Genomic DNA, 22,234 nt, shown 5'->3' with positions numbered 1-22,234 from the left:
TTCTAAATCCCCGAAACGGCTGTCTACAGATGGAGGTCTGGTTTGGCTGACACGATTCCTGTTTTATAGGGGTACTCCATTACTTTCAAACACATCCCCTATCCACAGGGTAGGGGGATAAGCATACGATTGCAGGGGGTCCAACCACTGGATCTCCATAAAGCTCTCACTGTGTATGGAGCAGCATGTCTGCGCGCACTTCATGCATTCTATAGGAGAGCGCCAAAGATATTGGAGTACAGTTCTCCAGCCTTCCCATAGACATGACACATTCGGGGCCCCATTCTGGAGATCGTGTCCCCCCACCCCCCCTATAGTAGGATGGTAGCTAAAGGTAGTTACTAGAGATGAGCGAACTTACAGTAAATTCGATTCGTCACGAACTTCTCGGCTTGGCGGTTGCTGACTTTTCCTGCATAAATGAGTTCAGCTTTCCGGTGCTCCGGTGGGCGGGAAAAGGTGGATACAGTCCTAGGAAAGAATCTCCTAGGACTGTATCCACCTTTTCCAGCCCACTGAAGCACCTGAAAGCTGAACTCATTTATGCAGGATAAGTCCTCAACTGCCGAGCCGAGAAGTTCGCGACGAATCGAATTTACTGTAAGTTCTCTCATCTCTAGTAGTGACCTATATACAAAAAAAAAAAAGTGTGTTGCAGCAGCACGCTTGGTCAAAAAAATGGAGGCTCTTAGCGCACTTTTTGATCAAAATGTGTCCCCCCATCCACTACACGGAGGTGGTCTCTTTTTGGATTGACCCTAACATGCTTAATCCACTCACCTCTGCTGGGCATAGCCCAGCAGAGGTGAGTGGATTAAGCATGTTAGGGTCCATCCGAAGAGAGGCCACCTCCGCGTGGTGGATGGTTTACACGTTTTGATCAAAAAGTGCGCTTAGAGCCTCCATTTTTTGACCAAGAGTGCTGCTGCAACACTTTATTTTATTTTATTTTTTGTATATAGGTAACTACTAGAAATGAGCGAACTTAAAGTAAATTCGATTCGTCATGAACTTCTCGGCTCGGCAGTTGATGCCTTTTTTTAATTTATTTTTTAATTTATTTATTTTTATATACTTTGTATTTGCCACAGCAGCGTGCACCCGTGTATTAGGTAGTTGTACTGGCTATTTTTCTCTTTCTTTTTCCTTTTTTTGGTAGTTACTAGAGATGAGCGAACTTACAGTAAATTCGATTCGTCAGGAACTTCTCGGCTCGGCAGTTGATGACTTTTCCTGCATAAATTAGTTCAACTTTCCGGTGCTCCGGTGGTCTGGAAAAGGTGGATACAGTCCTAGGAGACTCTTTCCTAGGAATGTATCCACCTTTTCCAGCCCACCGGTGCACCTGAAGGCTGAACTAATTTACGCAGGAAAAGACATCAACTGCCGAGCCGAGAAGTTCGTGACGAATCGAATTTACTGTAAGTTCGCTCATCTCTAATAGTGACCTATATACAAAAAAAAGAGTCTTGCAGCAGCACGCTTGGTCAAAAAAATGGAGGCTCTTAGCGCACTTTTTGATCAAAACGTGTCCCCCCCCCCCCATCCACTACACAGAGGGGGTCTCTTTTTGGATGGACCCTAACATGCTTAATCCACTCACCTCTGCTGGGCATAGCCCAGCAGAGGTGAGTGGATTAAGCATGTTAGGGTCCATCCGAAGAGAGGCCACCTCCGCGTGGTGGATGGTCGACACGTTTTGATCAAAAAGTGCGCTTAGAGCCTCCATTTTTTGACCAAGCGTGCTGCTGCAAGACTCTTTTTTTTTTTTTTTTTTTTTTTTTTTGTATATAGGCAACTACTAGAGATGAGCGAACTTAATATAAATTCAATTCGTCATGAACTTCTCTGCTCGGCAGTTGATGCTTTTTTTAAATTTTTTTTATTTATTTTTTTGTTTATTTATTTTTATATACTTTGTATTTGCCACAGCAGTGTGCACCCATGTATTAGGTAGTTGTGCTGGCTATTTTTCTCTTTTTTTTTTTTTTTTTTTTTTTTTTTTTTTCTTTTTTTGGTAGTTACCTATAGATGGCCCTACAGAGACATAAAGACAATTTGCATACATTTTCAGGAGTAATAACACAGTATGGCAATATGGCGTTTTTCTCTACAAAAAAAAATATATTTTTAACATTGGTTCTCTTTTACAATTTTTGCAGAAACTCTGTGAAGCCCTTTTTGATGTCCTGGATAAAGGAGCGAGCACATCCTGTCAGATTATATGCTTGGAAGCTCTCCGCATCCTCTCCAGAGATAAGAAGGTTTTAGCTCCAGTGACCACAAAGAAAAATATGGAAATCCTGATGAAAATGGCAAAGCTGGACCCTGAAGTGAAAACTCTGGGGGATGCCGCCGACTTCCCCGTCATTGTGGAGGCATTAAAGTGTTTGTGCAATATCGTCTTTAATAGTCCCGTGGCGCAAAAGCTGAGTCTGGACCTGAACTTTGCTGCCGGTCTTTGCAGGCTGCTGGAAAAATGCATGGACGGGCGTTCAGTGGGCGACATACGCTGCTTCGATCTGCGGTTGCTCTTTCTGCTTACTCTTTTACACACAGACATTAGGGCTCAGTTAAAACAAGAACTGCAAGGACTGCCCCTACTAACCAAAACCCTGGAAAGTATTCTGAATGTTCAATGGGCAGGGAAATATCAGGCTGTTTCTGAAATAAATACCCCCGCGCTATCTCTGCAAGAGACGGACTGCACCATAGAGGCTTTAAAAGCGCTTTTTAATGTGACGCTGGACAGCTGGAACGTCCACAGTGAGGTATGGATTTTTCCTTCTTTCAAGCAGGTTTCAGACGCAATAAATGTCCGGACCTCCTGTGGATCTGTTGAACTGAACATACGTCACCATAAGGGCAACTGTGTGAGGTTTGGGAGTTGTATTGCATCTGTATCGTTGGCTGTCTTAAATGGGTTATCCAGGAAAAAACTTTTTTATATATATATATATATCAACTGGCTTCAGAAAGTTAAACAGATTTGTAAATTACTTCTATAAAAAAAAAATCTTCATCCTTTCAGTACTTATGAGCTGCTGAAGTTGAGTTGTTCTTTTCTGTCTAAGTGCTCTCCGATGACACCTGTCTCGGGAACTGTCCAGAGTAGAAGCAAATCCCCATAGCAAACCTCTTCTACTCTGTGCAGTTCCCGAGACAAGAAGAGATGTCAGCAGAGAGCACTGTTGTCAGACAGAAAAGAACAACTCAACTTCAGCAGCTGATAATTATTGGAAGGATTAAGATTTTTTTAATAGAAGTCATTTACAAATCTGTTTAACTTTCTGGAGCCAGTTGATATATAAAAAAATTAAGTTTTTTTTCCCCCTGGAATACCCCTTTAAACAGTCTGTACTGAATCCCTATATATCCAGATATCCTGCCACCAGAGTTAGGCTTTAAATACCAGGTGGTCTGCGTGTGTCTTATCCACTTACAGAAAAATGTAAAAAGAGAAAAAAAACAGGAGAGGACAGCGCCTCACGTAATTCCGTGGGCTTAACCCAAAACACCAACCCCAGTGTCAGTTGCACTCACCTGGGGTATGGCTTGGTAAAAGCGTATCACCCCTCCGCATGGGGTCAGATGAATGATCTCCGGCTGCAGCCTGCAGGATCTGGCCCGGGTGGTACTCGGTCTGAGGTCGGCAAAGTTATGAGTAGAAGGTGCAGAAAAATTGTGATCTGCTGTGGCGCTGCCTTTCAGAGATCGAGATAGAGTTCCAGTCGAATGAAGTAAAATCTCATTTATTAGTACAATAAAAATGAGATGACAGACATTCAAGACACGTTTTGGGGGCAAGTTCCCCCTTTCTCAGTTGCAGAGATATTGTCTAGGTACATCCAGTAAAATGTAATTTAAATAACAGAAAAAGGCGCTAAAAGCAAGAGGTCAGGGGTCAGCTCCCAAGATGGAGTAATACACCTCATTTCAATAAATAAAATAATGTCTGCATCTCAATGTGCATGGTGAACATGTATTATATTAAATTAAAACAGCACATACATAGTTTCTTATAATAAAATGTATTTTTAAATGTAGATGTATTGTGTTGCGATCGCTACCAGAGCGAGGATTGGCTGTTTGGTGTCCAGGACGAGGCTTGGAATCCATTGTATACCTAATGGCTTGAATAGTCCGTGCTGTTCCATTCATAAAATCAGGTAACCAATCCGCTGGAAGAGGAGTTTGACGTCATCTCTTGAACAGAGTATCGTATTTATATAGTCACGTGTTCAGAGAGCGACCAATGAGCGGTGCCCGGACTGAGTCTTTGAGTATACCGCCTAACCCCATCTCTCAATCTGATACCCGTTCCATATCAAGACAACTACATTCCAGAGGACATAACATGTTGAGGATTCATTCATAATTCCCCCCAAATATGAACAAAAGGAACATCACATTGATTGGGCACGAGACTACGGCTCGAGCAAGCTGATTGGCTGTTGCAGCTACGTGTTTATACATACGTTCAACACAAGAAATGAAAAGACAAAAAAAACTCCAGTTGCAACCTGATTGGCTGAAAAGGTCTCCTTGGAAGAATTAAACTTGCGCGCCCTAAGGTAAGCACAAAATCAATTGGTCAAACAAGCTTTTTAAAATTAAGAGATTGGAAATTTTTCATAATGTGTAAAGCCGCCATAGACGTCGGCGGTAATACTATTGGCTGCCCATTCTCCGATGACTCAGTCCGGGCACCGCTCATTGGTCGCTCTCTGAACACGTGACTATATAAATACTGTTCAAGAGATGACGTCAAACTCAGCTTCCAGCGGATTGGTTACCTGATTTTATGAATGGAACAGCACGGACTATTCAAGCCATTATGTATACAATGGATTCCAAGCCTCGTCCTGGACACCAAACAGCCAATCCTCGCTCTGGGAGCGATCGCAACACAATACATCTACATTTAAAAATCACTATGTAAACAATACATTTTATTATAAGAAACTATGTATGTGCTGTTTTAATTTAATATAAATGTTCACCATGCACATTGAGATTCAGACATGTTTTTATCTATCAAAATGAGGTACATTACCACATTTGTCACGCCCCATTTTGGGCCAACCCCTGACCTTTTGCTTTTAGCTCCTTTTTCTGTTATTTAAATTACATTCATTTACTGGATGTACCTAGACAATATCTCTGTAATTGAGAAAGGGGGAACTTGCCCCTGAAACGCGTCTTATACGTCTGTCATCTCATTTTTAGGGTATGTTCTCACTGAGGAATTGGAGAGGAATTTCCACGAATAATTTCCTCTCCAATTCATTCAGCAGTGAAAATCCCCATAGAGCTGTGCAGAATTTCTGCCCCTCAGTTCACACTGAGGAATTTCCTCAAGCAGAATTCTGACGAGGAAGTCTGTTCCGCTTGAAAGAACATGTTCTTTCTTTCAGGCGGAATCAGCATCTTACTCCCATAGAGATCAATGTTAATTTTTTTTTCCCAGTCAGAATCATTTCCACGCGGAATTGGCGCGGAATTTTCGCATGAAAAAAAAAAAAAGAGGGTAATTATATATATATATAAAAAAACAGATACAGGCGCAGCACTCCAACAAAATAAGTGATTTAATGTCTCATGTCAGCATTACAACGTTTCAGCTCCTCCTGGAGCCTTTTTCAAGCATCCTTGAACCATGCTTGAAAAAGGCTCCAGGAGGAGCTGAAACGTTGTAATGCTGACATGAGACATTAAATCACTTATTTTGTTGGAGTGCTGCACCTGTATCTGGTTTTTATCTTGGATGGACTCTGATCAAGTCCTTTGGGACGCTGGCACCAATTTTTTGGTTGGACTGGATAAGTAGTGCTGCTTTATTTTGGGATTATATATATATATATATATATATATATATATATATATATAATACTCTTCTCCTCCTCCGCTTGAAATTTTCATTTCCGCGTGTAGAATTCTGCGCGAAATCTCTGTGAGTTCTTGTTCTTGTGGAAAAGTAACAATATTTTGAGGCAGAAAATTTCTGCTTGATTTCCGCCCCAATTCCTCAGTGTGAACATTTGTACTAATAAATGAGATTTTACTTCATTCGACTGGAACTCTATCTCGATCTCTATAAGGCAGCGCCACAGCAGATCACAATAATTCTGCACCTTCTATCCACTTACACATCCACCTTCACCACAATTCTATTTATTTTTTTCTGTTTATTGCCTCAAAGCATTTAAAAAAATTAAAGGGGTACTCCGGTGGAAACTTTACATTTTTAAATTTTTTTTTTTTTTGTTAAATCAACTGGTGCCAGAAAGTTTGTAAACAGATTTGTAAATTACTTCTATTAAAAAATCTTAATCCTTCTAGTACTTATTAGCTGTTGAATACTACAGAGGAAATTCGTTTCTTTTTGGAACACAGTGCTCTCTGCTGACATCATGACAACTGTGCTCTCTGCTGACATCTCTGTCCATTTTAGGAACTGTCCAGAGCAGCATATGTTTTCTATGGGGATTTTCACCTACTCTGGACAGTCCTTAAAATGGACAGAGGTGTCAGCAGAGAGCACTGTGCTCGTGATGTCAGCAGAGAGCTCTGTGAAGAAAGAAAATAATTTCCTCTGTAGTATTCAGCAGCTAATAAGTACTGGAAAGATAAAAAAAAAATGTATAGAAGTAATTTACAAATCTGTTTAACTTTCTGGCACCAGTTGATAAAAAAAATTAAAACATTTTTTTTCTACCGGAGTACCCCTTTTTAAGCTCTTTTGCAAATGGTTGTAGTTAAAAATGTCCTACAGTTTTTACAGTTCGCGGTGCGGGGGGCGGGGCATTATCGGCTTATCGGCAAGGTAATTGCCGATACCGATAATGCCCAAAATCGTGATTATCGGCCGATAATATCGGCCATACCGATAATCGGTCGATCCCTAGTTGCCCATAGAAACCAATCAGATCGCTTCTTTCATTTTGTAGAGATCTTGTTAAAAATGAAAGTAGCAATCTGATTGGTTGCTATGGGCAACTCAGCAACTTTACAGGTTTTGATAAATCTCCACCAATATGTTGTGGTAATAGTATGGGCTCAAAGTTGTGGCTATATGATCATCATTGCAGCTGGGTGGGGACTGTGGGCTCGACCTCTGTACCCGTGCGTTCACACCACGTTTTAGCGATGCAGCGGGGATCACCCCTGTGATGCAGCGTCTAGGTTTCCTTGGTGCCCCGTGATGCAGCATCTAGGCCTCCTTGGTGCCCCGTGATGCAGCATCTAGGCCTCCTTGGTGCCCCGTGATGCAGCATCTAGGCCTCCTTGGTGCCCCGTGATGCAGCATCTAGGCCTCCTTGGTGCCCCGTGATGCAGCATCTAGGCCTCCTTGGTGCCCCGTGATGCAGCATCTAGGCCTCCTTGGTGCCCCGTGATGCAGCATCTAGGCCTCCTTGGTGCCCCGTGATGCAGCATCTAGGCCTCCTTGGTGCCCCATGTCACATGATGCAGTGGTTTGTTATGGCAACTAAAGGCCCCTAGGCATGCTGAGACACCATCTCTTATATCCCATCCTGAAGGGTTAAATATCATCACTTGTGGTCCTCCGGGGATGCCTAGTTACTCTTTTTCATGAAATAATATGTAGCGTAAGGATATATCTTGGTGCTCCCCACCCTTCCGCTCATCCTATGAGATGTGGTGTCAGCATAGACTTCATTGTACCCACTGTATACATTAGCCTGACGTGACATAACAATGCACAATGGACATGAAAGGTCCTAATTGACTTCCACAGTTTCCTGTTGATGATAATACACAGTGACTGGTTCTCCCCAGGGGCATAAGCTTATATATTTTTCATGTCTTAGCTGTAGTATCGCAGGACGACATAGTTCCAACTGGTCAAACCAATTTGGCCGTGCATAGAGGATGCCCTTAGACATCAGTGGATGACGACCCAAGAAGTTTTAGACAAGTAGACAAGTTTTTAGTGCATTGACCAACCAGCTCTGTGGTAAAGTAATTGTATTGGGTTGTGTGTTCATGTACTAAAATTATATCCTCTTAAACAGGCTAATGAAAATGATGTAGCTTAAAGAGGTATACCAGCCCCCCTCTAAAAAAAAATAAAAATGGATCCTCTATCCAGGGGTCTGGTGACTTATTGCTGCTGAACTCTTTGCACAGTTTATTGAATGGCCGCACGCTTCTTGTTCTGCACTTTATGTTGCTTTTAAAGGGATTATTCCAAAGTTCTCTTCAATAGAGAACAAATGGGATAAGTAGCTGATTGGTTTGGGTCTGACTGCTGGGACTCTCACTATCATAATGTCGGAGATCAATTGTCCCCCAAGTGAATGAAGCTGCGGCGTGCATACTCTGCCACCACACCATTCACCATCCATGGGACTTGAAATCATTGCCAAGTTTAGTGCCCGGCAATGTCCAGAAGTCTTATAGAGGGACATTTATCAATCTTTGCTTATGTATTCTTTTTTTTAGTAATTTTTTCTTTACTTTTTTTTGCTTATGTGCGACTTATTTATGAACTGGTTTCAGCCCGTTGATAATTTTCTTTCACATAAGCAATTTTTTCTTTTTTACTCTGGTAGTAGCTTTTTCTGCTCCATGTTTGAGCTGGAGTAAATTTAGTCAATTTTTAACCTTGTTGCGACTTTTTTTTGTGCAGTTGCGACTGTCGCAGTTAATAAATACCTGACTACCCGTAGTCCATTTTAAAATTATTACTACGTAGTTACGTTTTGGAAAACTTGCTTTTCTCGCTTTCCAGCCAAAATGTTGCACGAAAAATCGCGTAGTCGCAGGTGCGACATTTGTGCGACATTTTTAGTTAAAAAAATTAAACTAAATCGCTTGATAAATGTCTGTCATACAGAATAAATGGAGTGGAGGTGGAGCATGCACACTCCATTCACTTTATACCCGTTCCCGTAAAGGGTGGAGTTCCAGTGATCAGACACCCACTGATGAGCTAGTTATCCCCTATAGCAGTGGTTCTTAACCTTGTTGGAGGTACTGAACCCCATACAGTTTCATATGCGCATTCACCGAACCTTTCTTAATTGGAAAATTTAAATATGATTTTTTTTCAAATTCAAAACATAGGAGGTATATATTGAGGTATATATTTATACCTAGGTGCACAAAATGAACAAAACCATTAAGAACAAAGAACAAAACCATGAAAACAGGATTTTACCACAAAAACATAATGAATATTTACTGCAAATCAGTGACTTCTGCTGTTGTCAGAGACCAGTTCAGAAATGCCCCCCCCCCCCCCCACATTGGGCAGGCAGTGTCCCCCCCCCCCCCCCCCCACATTGGGCAGGCAGTGTCCGTCCCCCCCACATTGGGCAGGCAGTGTCTCCCCCCCCCCCCCCCCACATTGGGCAGGCAGTGTCTCCCCCCCCCCCCCCCCCCTCCCCACATTGGGCAGGCAGTGTGTCCCCCCCCCCCACATTATATAAGCCAGTAGTCTTCAACCTGCGGACCTCCAGATGTTGCAAAACTACAACTCCCAGCATTCCCGGACAGCCAACATACAGTGTATGGCTGGAGGCTGTATGCCTGTGTACTGCCCACTTCAGTGCTCCGACCACCGCTCCGGCTATAGCAGTAGGTCCCAGGACCGGTGGTCGGAGCACAGAAGATGACGTGCCGATGGTCACTTACCAAGCTGTCCAGCACGCGTCTTCCTCCTTCGTTTTCATGGGCGCACGCACGGGAAGTCAGTGACGTTTGTGTTTTTAAACAACACGGGGCCGCAGGGAGTTAATAGTGATGGGGGGGGGGGGGGGGGGGGGAATTGCCTCGTCGCTACAGGACAGGCAAACACCGGCTCAGCTCGGGGCCCCAAGTAATTGCTTGGTTTGCCTGTCCTGTTGCGACCTCCCCCGCCGAACCCCCGGGACTGACTCACCGAACCACTGGGATTGAACCCAGGTTAAGAACCACCGCCCTATACTATGGTGCATTTTTGCTCTTATATATGCACAGTACAGTATTCCTTCTTAAAAAATGCAGGTTTGGATCATTTGATCGTATAGTAGGAACACTGTTGGGTGCATGGTGGCCTATGGATACATATGTGCCTGGAGCTTTTCCCAGTGCATAATATTTCCGGACATTTCCGGAAAGCTATGGAAATTTTTTTTCTTCTCCTGCTTTTATGTTTTAGTTTTTTGTCCAAGAAAATTTTTTAATATTTAGAAAACATTTAAAAAGTGGAATAGTTTTTTTAAAGTTGAAAATCTTTTTGTTACACTGGGAACATAAAATGGAGTGTATATAAAAGTATAATGCCTAAAATAAAGATTGACTAGTATATAAACTAAACTAAATTTGTTTTTGTTTTTTTTTATTTATTTTTGCTACGAATGGAACATACTACATAGCGAGGTTTAACATTGGAGCGGTCCCTTTAAAAAAATTTAAGAGAATTGAGGAAAGCAAAGGCACGAAATATAAATGAAATTTTATCTGCCTCATTTTCGGAATTCGGGTGGGTTCACACCATGTTTTTGCAATACAGTTTTTTTTATCAGGTTTTTGATAAAATACTGGATTCCTCAAAACCTGACTAAACTGTATCAAAACGTGTGTACAAAGTTTTATCTGTATTCGGTTTGAAAAATGATGTCCGGTTGCATCCGTTTAAGAAAAAAAATGTATACGTTTTGAACTTTTCACTCCATTATGAATAAAGTTTCACTTGTTTGATTGAAATTCCAAGAAAAAAAATTGTGCAAAGTCAAAAACCGTATGGTGAAAACTGGATGGAATCATACACGCATACAGGTCTGTACAGTTCCCATTGACTCCCATGTTAAAAAAAAAAAAAAACTTAGACGGTTTAATACGGTTTTTCACCCGGACCAAAAACCGTTAGTCCACGGTTTTCTGTCCTGCAAAAAAAAAAGTAAAAAACCGTGTGGTTTGAAAAACTGAGACAACTGTATACAATATGGTGCATACGGTTTTGAATGGAAAGTCTATGACCACGGTTTGCTGTACGGTTGCATACGTTTTTTTAATATATTTTTTTTAAACGTATCCAAAAACTGTATAGAAAAATCGTGGTGTGAATCCACCCTTATTTCTATTAAAAAGGGATATTAGAGAATGCGTTAAGATTCTTAGGTGTCTTTCCCGAAGGTCTAAATGTTATATAGTTCGAGATACCACGTAATAAACAGACTATTTATCATTATAAAAGAACATATGACAATTTTGTTTTTCATTTTTCTGGAAAAAACGAGAGGAAATAAAAATAAACATTTTCCCCCGTATAAAATGAAACCTTTGACGCAAGCATGTGCCATTTATTTTTTTTTTTATTTAATAAAAATTTAGTTTGTCCTTGGTGTTAATGTTATGCTATTTGATCGTTGTGACTATTTTTTACCCCCATCTTTATTTTGCACAGAGTGATGCTCATCAGTTCCGCCACTTGGCTGCCATTTTACGCCATATCGTACTATCCCGGGGTCCATCTGAAGACAAAACAGAGGAGCTGCACAGGTTAGTCCATACTATGCATCTGTGACTTTTATAAACACCAGGGAGTCCGAGTACCCATAATTTGTTATGAAAATTATACCTCGGTGACAACCCCTTACAGAATGTGACCACCGCTCCCAACAAACAGCTGCTTTTGCCGGTAAAAGTGGTGGTCTCATTTGATACAAGGGCATCTGAAGACCACCAGAATGAAAGTCCTTGTAGAGCTTCTCCTTTCTGATTCAGAGTCAGTTGCCAGTTCATTCCTACATCCCCCTCCCTTTTTTTTTTTTATCTGTCAAAATGAATCAATCAGCCAAAGAACGAGCTGTTCGCTTACCTTATTAGGCTAGGTTCAGACGACGGAATTTCCGCCTGCAATTCCGCTTTGAAATTGCAGGCGGAAATTCTGCTTGCTAAAATGTATAGTGTAGTGAATGGGTTTCTGTTCACAAATTCACACTTCGGATTTTGTGAAGCGGAATTTGTGAATCCGCTGGGAAATTTCCGCCTGAAGAATGGCGTTGCTCTTTCTTCAGGCGAAAATACGTGCAGAACACATTGCAGTCTATTTGAGACTGCAGTGTCCGCGCGGTCCTAGCGCCGACTGATTCAGTCAGCGCTGGCCGCACTCGGAATCTCCGGGCAGAAATGTTCTGCCCAGAGATTTCGTAGTCTGAACCTAGCCTTACAGTATGATATCAGCCTGTGTTATAAGGCTTTAAAGGAGTACTCCGCCCCTAGACATCTTATCCCCTATCCCATCCACTGCTTCCGGAAGCGCTGGAGGTTCTCTGGCTAATTCCTCCCGACCACGGAAGATCGTGAGGTCACGACTCCGCCCCTGTGTTATGTCACGCCCCGCCCCCTCAATGCAAGTCTATGGGAGGGGGCGTGATGGCCGTCACGCCCCCTCCCATAGACTTGCATTGAGGGGGCGGGGCGTGACTTCACACGGGGGCGGAGTCGTGACCTCATGATCTTCCGTGGTCGGGAGGAATTAGCCAGAGAACCTCCAGCGCTTCCGGAAGCAGTTACAGGTGGGTGCTGCTTGCTATATTGTGGGGATCCCCAGCGGCGGGACCCCGGCGATCTTACATCTTATCCCCTATCCTTTGGATAGGGGAAAAGATGTCTAGGAGCGGAGTACCCCTTTAAGTTTGCACTGTCTAGGTATTCGTAAATCTGGGCCAATATCTGAATAATACACCTTGTCCTGCAAAAAAACAAACCCTTAGATATGAATGTAAAAAGGACATTTAAAAATAAAAATTAATAAATATCTATCTATCTATCTATCTATCTATCTATATATATATATATATATATATATATAAATAAATAAAAATTCCCCATAGCTCTTGTTCACCTCTGTCCAGTCCCCCGATCTTTTCTCCGCTTCTAAGAGCAGCTCTCTCAGGTGAACCTGCTCAGCCAATTACTGCCTGAGATGGGACATAGCTGAAGCCAGTGATTGGATGAGTGGGCAGGTCCTGCACCAAGCGCTCATCTCAAAAGCCGTAAGAATAGACCAGATCAGAGGACCGGACAGAAGCGAACAGAAGCTGGGAATTACCAGGGGTAGGTAAGTTTGCCTTATTTTTATTTTTTTTCAATTATTTTTAGCAAACACTGGAAACACCCCTTTAAATAACGTTCTATAACGTTCTATCTGTTTGCAGCTGTCACTATGGTCACTTACTTTTTATACATTTGAATTTAAGCAATATAAGCTCCTAGAATTTTGCTGGGCGCTAAGGATTAGGTTGATCACAAAGCCAAAGGTTTATTACTGCATCGTATCAGGCTGGGTTTCCATTACGTTTTCCCCCATACGGGAGCGCATACGGCAGGGGGGAGCTGAAACCTTGCGCTCCCGTATGCTTTCTATGCGCTCCCGTATGTAATTCATTTCAATGAGCCGGGCCGGAGTGAAACGTTCGGTCCGGTCGGCTCATTTTTGCTCCGTATGCGCTTTTACAACCGGACCTCAAACCGTGGTTGACCACAGTTTTAGGTCCGTGGAAAAAGTACGGCATACGGCGCAAAAATGAGCCGACCGGACCGAACGTTTCACTCCGGCCGGCTCATTGAAATGAATGACATACGGGAGCGCATACGGTGACATACGGGAGCGCGAGATTTTAGCTCCCCCCTGCCGTATGCGCTCCCGTATGGGGGAAAACGTGATGTGAACCCAGCCTCAGATGGTGGAGAGCAGCTAATGTGATCTCCTCTTTGAGTACATGCAGATCTGAAGAGCCGGGATGCTACATAAGTTCACATGGGGTTTGACCTCTGTTAAAACATCCACCATTTATCTTGTGTCCAGTTTTCTTAATGTTATGGCTTTTTTTCCTGTAATTATCATCAATTGCTCTCGTCCTGACGTATTCTATTAACTTTAGTGCGTCAGCAGATTCCTTTCTTTGACCATAGTTCATTCTCATTTCCCATTAATATCCTCATTCCTCTGTCTACAGTGATTAATATAATAAGACTTCTAATTTTTGTTCAGTGTTGGAAAATGTGTAAAGATATATAAAAAGTGAAACGCGTGGGAAATATATGTCATGCATTACTGTATGAAGGTCCAACATTTTGGCCAAATCGCATGTGAAGGGACTCTTGATCTTCTCATGGGTTGGGGTTGCACTTCTAGGTCCTCCACCTATTCAAAGATCAAGAGTCTCCGGACACCTGTTTGAAAAGTTGTGGTGGTCAAAAGTTGTGACACCCCCTGCCGATACAGCGTTCCGACTTGGTATAATAATATGATTACCGGGTATGTTTCTACTGCGACCCACAGCGATCAGCTCTAATCTGTGGGGGAAACTGTCAGCAAGTGTTCAGCTTCCCTGCAGCACCCCCACAGGTGAAATGAAGCATTACATGTCCATTCAAATCAATGGCTTGTCTATGGAGGACTGGACCAGTCCTCCAGAGTAAGGAATCTCTCCATTCTGATGATTCTGAACAAATGAAATTCTTTTTCTAATCTGTAGAACCCTCTTTTAAAGGGGTTATCCAGGAAAAAACTATTTTTTTTCTATATCAACTGGCTCCGGAAAGTTAAACAGATTTGTAAATTACTTCTATTAAAAAATCTTAATCCTTTCAGTACTTATGAGCTTCTGAAGTTAAGGTTGTTCTTTTCTGTCTAAGTGCTTTCTGATGACACCTGTCTCGGGAACCGCCCATTTTAGAAGCAAATCCCCATAGCAAACCTCTTCTAAACTGGACAGTTCCCGAGACACAAGTCATCAGAGAGCACTTAGACAGAAAAGAACAACCTTAACATCAGAAGCTCATAAGTACTGAAAGGATTAAGATTTTTTAATAGAAGTAATTTACAAATCTGTTTAACTTTCTGGAGCCAGTTGATATATAAAAAAATTATTTTTTCCTGGATAACCCCTTTGTATATTAAATTATACCCTCAGGCCATGTGTTGCGGATCTGTTGCAGTTTCTCAGTGCAGTATGGCAACCAAAAAATTCACAGTGAAGTACTGAACAGTAAATATGAAAAGTTTCCGAAACCCTATTCACATGTAGCTTTTACCGCTGCAGATTTGAATCCATACAGATTATGCTGTGGATTTGCTGTAGAATAAAGTTGGTACGTTCTGCCTCAACTGGACAGTCCATGTCCATACACCCATTTGGGGACCCCCTTCAGTACACTACCTGTATTCCTGTACTTTCCCGATTTATCTGTTATCCCTATCTGGGATGGTAGGGTTGGATGTCCCTCTGGGCTTCTGTGTCGCGTTGGTTGTTGGTGCCGTCAAAGAGAGAAAGAGCTGTAGCCTAGGCTGCGGTGGCGGAGTACAACCCTTGACAAGGCAGGAAACAGGATCTCATGGCTCCCTTTCTATTTATTGTCTTCTAAACACTGCCATGTTCAGTGCTCGGCAATATCTGGAAGTCCCATAGACAGTGAATGGAGTGGTGGCTGAGCATGCATGTAGGGGACTGAAGGCGCATAAGGATAACACTCGAGCATCGTATTCTAAAAAAAAAGCGTTAGGTTTTTAGGCATACATCAGATATATCCTTATATAAACACCAACGCGTTTCAAACATCCAGCCGCTGATATGAACCCAACCTTAGGAAACAACTGATGATGAAGTTTGGAATTGGGAAACAACTGATGGTAAAGTAATCCCCATAACTAGTTGATTGGTAGGGTCCATGACTAGGAATGCCGCATAAAGCAGATATATTATTATATAAACACTAACGCGTTTCAAACATCCAGCCGAAGGCTGGATGTTTGAAATGCATTGGTGTTTATATATTGATGTATCTGCTTTATGCGGCATTCCTATGCGGCATACCAATCAACTAGTTATGGGGATTACTTTACCATCAGTTGTTTCCTAATTCCAAACTTTATCGTCAGTTGTTTCCTAAGGTTGGGTTCATATATTGATATATATTGATTATATCATTATATAAACACCAACGCGTTTCAAACATCCAGCCGAAGGCTGGATGTTTGAAATGCGTTGGTGTTTATATATTGATGTATCTGCTTTATGCGGCATTCCTAGTCATGGACCCTACCAATCAACTAGTTATGGGGATTACTTTACCATCAGTTGTTTCCTAATTCCAAACTTTATCATCAGTTGTTTCCTAAGGTTGGGTTCATATCAGCGTTTTTTATTGCCGTTACTCAGTAACTGAAATTAAATTGTCATTTCAAGTGTTATTTCATGCCCGATATCCTCAGTTTTCATCAGTTCCACTTAATTTCTGTTATTTTAATGGAAAAAAAAATTACTGGGCATTTATTTTTATTTGTCAGAAATGAAGGACATTCTAACATACGTTAGTAACTTTGCATTAAAGTCTATGGTGATGGAGCATACTACTGAGCTTGCTACTGAGCATGCTCAGAAAAAAACCAGAACAGAAATGGTTAAAGGGGCCCCTAAACATCACATCACAGGGTCCGGCCACTGGGAACCCCGTGATCTCCGCCTCTGCACCCCAGTCATCCGGTGCATGGAGCAAACTTCGCTCCATGCCAGATGACTGGCGACCACAGCTGCCACGCCTCCTTCATTCATGTCTATAAGAGGAGGCGTGACCGCTATGTAAGAGCCGTCACTCCCCCCTCTCATAGACCTGAATGGAGGGGGCATGGCGTTCAGTGTTCCCTACATCCGCAATGCCGGACCTGGAGATCGCGGGGGTCCCAACGGCCAAACCCCCCGCGATCAAACAATCTATCCCTATCCTTTGGGATAAGGTGTTGTGGGGCACAGTACCCCTTTAAACATAAACGGTGATAAACTGATGTTTTAACGAATGTTAATGGTCCATTATTTTATATTTAAAGGGGTACTCCGGTGGAAAACTATATTATATATATAATTTTTATTTTTATTTTGTAAATGACTTCTATTAAAAGATATTTACCCTTCCAGTACTTTTTAGCAGCTGTAGGCTACAGAGGAAATTCTTTTTCTTTTTGAATTAATTTTTTGTCTTGTCCACAGACCAGTCCACAGAGTTGTCGTTTTGCAACAGCTGGAGGTCCGCAGGTTTGAGACCACTGCTGTACTCTGTATCCCTATGCCCGGGCTTCAAAAGATAAAGAAAATTTACTTTAACTTACCTACGTCGGCCTCATGCTGGGGATGGGAACGTGGGACAGCCATCAGCCTATGACCGGCCGCAGTGATGTCCCGCCCCGGTCAGTGATAGGCTGAGCCCACTGTCATGTAAGGAGCTCTGGCCGGCTTCTTACATGACAGTGCGTTGGCTGTCCGGGCATGCTGGGAGTTGTAGTTTTGCAACATCTGGAGGTCCGCAGGTTGGAGACCACTGGCTTATAGTATAGAGTTCCAGCGACGGAGGCCCCCAACAAAGAGGAGGAGGGCAGTGCTTGCGGGTGACACATGTGAGTAGTACCCCGCTGGGCTGATCATTAATTGGGGGGGGAGCAGAACAGCGCTGGCGGGTAACATGATTTGGTGGGGGGAGCAGAACAGCGCTGGCGGGTAACATGATTTGGTGGGGGGAGCAGAATAGCGCTGACAGGTAACATGATTTGGTGGGGGGAGCAGAACAGCGCTGACAGGTAACATGATTTGGTGGGGGGAGCAGAACAGCGCTGGCGGGTAACATGATTTGGTGGGGGGAGCAGAACAGCGCTGACAGGTAACATGATTTGGTGGGGGGAGCAGAACAGCGCTGACAGGTAACATGATTTGGTGGGGGGAGCAGAACAGCGCTGGCGGGTAACATGATTTGTTGGGGGGGGAGCAGAACAGCGCTGGCAGGTAACATGATTTGTTGGGGGGGGGAGCAGAACAGCGCTGGCGGGTAACATGATTTGGTGGGGGGAGCAGAACAGCGCTGGCGGGTAACATGATTTGGTGGGGGGAGCAGAACAGCGCTGGCGGGTAACATGATTTGGTGGGGGGAGCAGAACAGCGCTGGCGGGTAACATGATTTGGTGGGGGAGCAGAACAGCGCTGGCGGGTAACATGATTTGGTGGGGGAGAGCAGAACAGCGCTGGCGGGTAACATGATTTGGTGGGGGAGAGCAGAACAGCGCTGGCGGGTAACATGATTTGGTGGGGGGAGCAGAACAGCGCTGGCGGGTAACATGATTTGGTGGGGGGAGCAGAACAGCGCTGGCGGGTAACATGATTTGTTGGGGGGAGCAGAACAGCGCTGGCGGGTAACATGATTTGGTGGGGGGAGCAGAATAGCGCTGACAGGTAACATGATTTGGTGGGGGGAGCAGAATAGCGCTGACAGGTAACATGATTTGGTGGGGGGAGCAGAACAGCGCTGGCGGGTAACATGATTTGGTGGGGGGAGCAGAACAGTGCTGACGGGTAACATGATTTGGTGGGGGGAGCAGAACAGCGCTGGGGGGTAACATGATTTGGTGGGGGGGAGCAGAACAGCGCTGGGGGGTAACATGATTTGGTGGGGGGAGCAGAACAGCGCTGGCGGGTAACATGATTTGTTGGGGGGAGCAGAACAGCGCTGGGGGGTAACATGATTTGGTGGGGGGAGCAGAACAGCACTGGCGGGTAACATGATTTGGTGCGGGGAGCAGAACCGTGCTGGCGGGTAACATGATTTGTTGGGGGGAGCAGAACAGCGCTGGGGGGTAACATGATTTGGTGGGGGGAGCAGAACAGCACTGGCGGGTAACATGATTTGGTGCGGGGAGCAGAACCGCGCTGGCGGGTAACATGATTTGGTGGGGGGAGCAGAACAGCGCTGGCGGGTAACATGATTTGGTGGGGGGAGCAGAACAGCGCTGGCGGGTAACATGATTTGTTGGGGGGAGCAGAACAGCGCTGGCAGGTAACATGATTTGGTGGGGGGAGCAGAACAGCGCTGGCGGGTAACATGATTTGGTGGGGGGAGCAGAACAGCGCTGGTGGGTAACATGATTTGGTGGGGGAGCAGAACAGCGCTGGCGGGTAACATGATTTGGGGGGGGGGGGGGGGTGGTGGTGAAAGAAATACCGATATATATACCGTGGAACCACCATAAGTTACAAAAATACCGTGATACACATATTTGGTCATACCGCCCAGCTCTAGTTATTTTTCTAAATTAAAACTAAATTATTTGTGAATATTCTTTTTTAGAAAGTTGAGAAAAAATGTTTAAAAAAATAATTATTTATCTATTTTAAACGATTCTCCGGCTTTGTGCCCCGATACCTGTTTTGCCCGCGCTCCATTTTTTGGCCTAACTAAGTTTTTTGCTGGAATGCAAGAATCCGAAAAACCTTGGTGTAAATGTCTCGTAGCCATTCATCCTATTTATATGCAGCAATGTGGAGCATCCTGTGCTAAACTCCTCTTCATTCCCACACGGAGGTGTCCCGGAGTGAAGCCCCTGCATGGTAGGAGGAAGGGGGTGAGGGGCACGTCGGGAGTGATTAATGACCGCCGGGGGGGGGGGAGAGAGAAAGGAGCACTAATGTTATTATATACATACTGACTTAGGAATGCGGGGACCATTGTGTTCACAGCCCAAGGCTCTGGTACCAAGAACATTTTATACACTTGTATTCCACAAATAAAAGTGTCAGGGACCTGACGAAGATCACCGTGTGCCCTCGCCGTCAAAAAAACTATTGTTTGGGCACAGCCATGCAGAAAATGTTTTTTTTTTTTTTTTTTTTTAAGAGGGTTTCGGTTTTAGCTTGTTAGGAAAATCCAGATAGAGGACTTGGGAGCAGGGGGACGTACTAGGACTGGTTAAGGATGGCGCGATGTGGCGGTAGAAATGTGTGATGTATCGGTCAGTATATTGTGCCACCCGTCCCAGCCTAATAGTGGCATTACCATCAACCCCCTTCACCATGAGGGTCTTGCTCCCGAAACTGGTGATTTTGTTACATTATGCATTATACTAGCAGCGCCTGCTGTAGGGGAAATGTGGAATTACATATAGGCTCCTTAGATCAACACCAGACCGTGTAACCCTAGTGGTTTCCAGACCGTGTAACCCAGTGGGCTGTTGCAAAACTACAACTCCCAGCATGCCCGGACAGCCGTTGGCTGTCCGGGCATGCTGGGAGTTGTAGTTTTGCAACCGCTTGAAGGGCAGCAGTTTGGAAACCACTTGTGTAACCTATAGCCAGGTTGAGAGAGTCGCTGCTTGTTGAGTTGTACACCTTTTGTGATCATCACATGGCCACAAGATATTTTCCATTTTGAAAAGTAAGGCCTCGTTCACACTGCCATCGGGCTCCGTTAGGTGAAGCTCCGGCAGTTCCATCAAGTTTAGGACTTATTTTTGTCTGATTATTACAGTCAGGTCCCTAAATATTGGGACATCGACACAATTCTAACATTTTTGGCTCTGTACACCACCACAATGGATTTGAAATGAAACGAACAAGATGTGCTTTCACTGCAGATTGTCAGCTTTAAAGGGGTACTCCGGTGGAAACCTTGTTTCTTGTAAATCAACTGGTGGCAGAAAGTTAAACATATTTGTAAATTACTTCTATTAAAAAATCTTAATCCTTCCTGTACTTATTAGCTGCTGAATACTACAGAGGAAATTATTTTCTTTTTGGAATGCTCTCTGATGACCTCACGAGCACAGTGCTCTCTGCTGACTTTATTATAATAATAATAATAACGCTTTATTTATTGTCATCCTTAGTGGGATTTGAACCCAAGTCCCCAGCACTGAAAGGCAGCAGTGCTAACCACTGAGCCACCATGCTGCCCTTAGCATACATCTGCTATGCACGGTTGCTAAAATGGACAGAGATGTCAGCAGAGAGCACTGTGCTCGTGATGTCATCAGTGGTCCAAAAAGAAAGGAATTTCCTCTGTAGCATTCAGCAGCTAATAAGTATTGGAAGGATTAAGATTTTTTTAATAGAAGTAATTTACAAATATGTTTAACTTTCTGCCACCAGTTGATTTAAAAGAAAAAAGGTGTTCACCGGAGTACCCCTTTAAAGGGGTATTCCAGGCAAAAACTTTTTATATATATATATATATATATACCCTCAAATTAAAGGGGTATTCCAGGCCAAAAATGTTTTTTATATATCAACTGGCTCCGGAAAGTTAAACAGATTTGTAAATTACTTCTATTAAAAAATCTTAATCCTTCCAATAGTTATTAGCTTCTGAAGTTTTCTGTCTAACTGCTCAATGATGATGTCACGTCCCGGGAGCTGTGCATGATAGGAGAATATCCCCATAGGAACTGCACAGCTCCCGGGACGTGAGTCATCAGAGAGCAGTTAGACAGAAAACAACAACTCAACTTCAGAAGCTGATAACTATTGGAAGGATTAAGATTTTTTAATAGAAGTAATTTACAAATCTGTTTAACTTTCCGGAGCCAGTTGATATATAAAAAAAAAAAGTTTTGGCCTGGAATACCCCTTTAATTTGAGGATATTTGTGAACGGTGTAGGAATTACAACAGTTTGCATATGTGCCTCCCACTTGCTAAGGGACCGAAAGTAATGGCACAATTTGCTTCTCAGCTGTTCCATGGCCAGGTGTGTGTTGTTGTTCTCTCATTATCCCAATTGCAATGAGCAGATAAGGCTGGGTTCACACTGTGGAATCTCTGGGCAGAATTTCTTCCAGAGATCAAGGCGGAGGCACTAGGACCACGTGGACTGCATTGCTGTCCCCCATAGATGTCAATGCATTTCTGAGCAGATCTCCCAAAAGATCCACCCAGAAATGCATTGCCATCTATGGGGACGACAATGCAGTCCGCGCGGTCCTAGTGCCGCTGGCTCGATCTCCGGCAGAAATTCTGCCCCGAAATTCCACAGTGTGAACCCAGCCTAAAAGGTCCAGAGTTCATTTCAAGTGTGCTATTCGCATTTGGAATCTGTTGCTGTCAACTCTCAAGATGAGATCCAAAGAGCTGTCACTATCAGTGAAGCAAGCCATCATTAGGCTGAAAAAACTAAACAAATCCATCAGAGAGAACCAAAACATTAGGCGTGGACAAAACAACTGTTTGGAACATTGTTAAAAAGAAGGAACGCATCGGTGATCTCAGCAACACCAAAAGATCCGGAAGACCAAGGAAAACAACTGTGATGGATCTCCCAATAGCGAACACTCACGGGGAATAAAAATGTGTCCACTATTGAGAGATGTCCCTTATTATTCCTTAATTACTGAACACTGTCCTGTACTCACCCCGTAGTGTAATTACCTATAAAACTTGATAAAAAGGAATATTACAGTACAATCTCCC

The 22,234-nt window shown here is 43.5% G+C and overlaps 1 protein-coding gene across 2 annotated transcripts in view; it reads left to right on the top strand.

Moving 5' to 3' along the window:
* RIC8B (RIC8 guanine nucleotide exchange factor B) overlaps positions 1-22,234 on the top strand; it is a 74,513-nt gene that overhangs the window by 17,362 nt on the left and 34,917 nt on the right. For both annotated transcript variants that reach the window (XM_056517312.1, XM_056517313.1), the window contains exons 3-4: positions 2,163-2,771; positions 11,414-11,508. In XM_056517312.1, the coding sequence (XP_056373287.1) occupies positions 2,163-2,771; positions 11,414-11,508 (704 nt within the window). The remainder of the gene's footprint in view (positions 1-2,162; positions 2,772-11,413; positions 11,509-22,234) is intronic.

Source organism: Hyla sarda, chromosome 4 (assembly GCF_029499605.1).
Source record: "Hyla sarda isolate aHylSar1 chromosome 4, aHylSar1.hap1, whole genome shotgun sequence".
In the NCBI taxonomy this organism is placed as follows: Eukaryota; Metazoa; Chordata; class Amphibia; order Anura; family Hylidae; genus Hyla; species Hyla sarda.
Note: the sequence above shows the minus strand (reverse complement) of the source record. Positions and strands in the feature narration are given on the sequence as shown.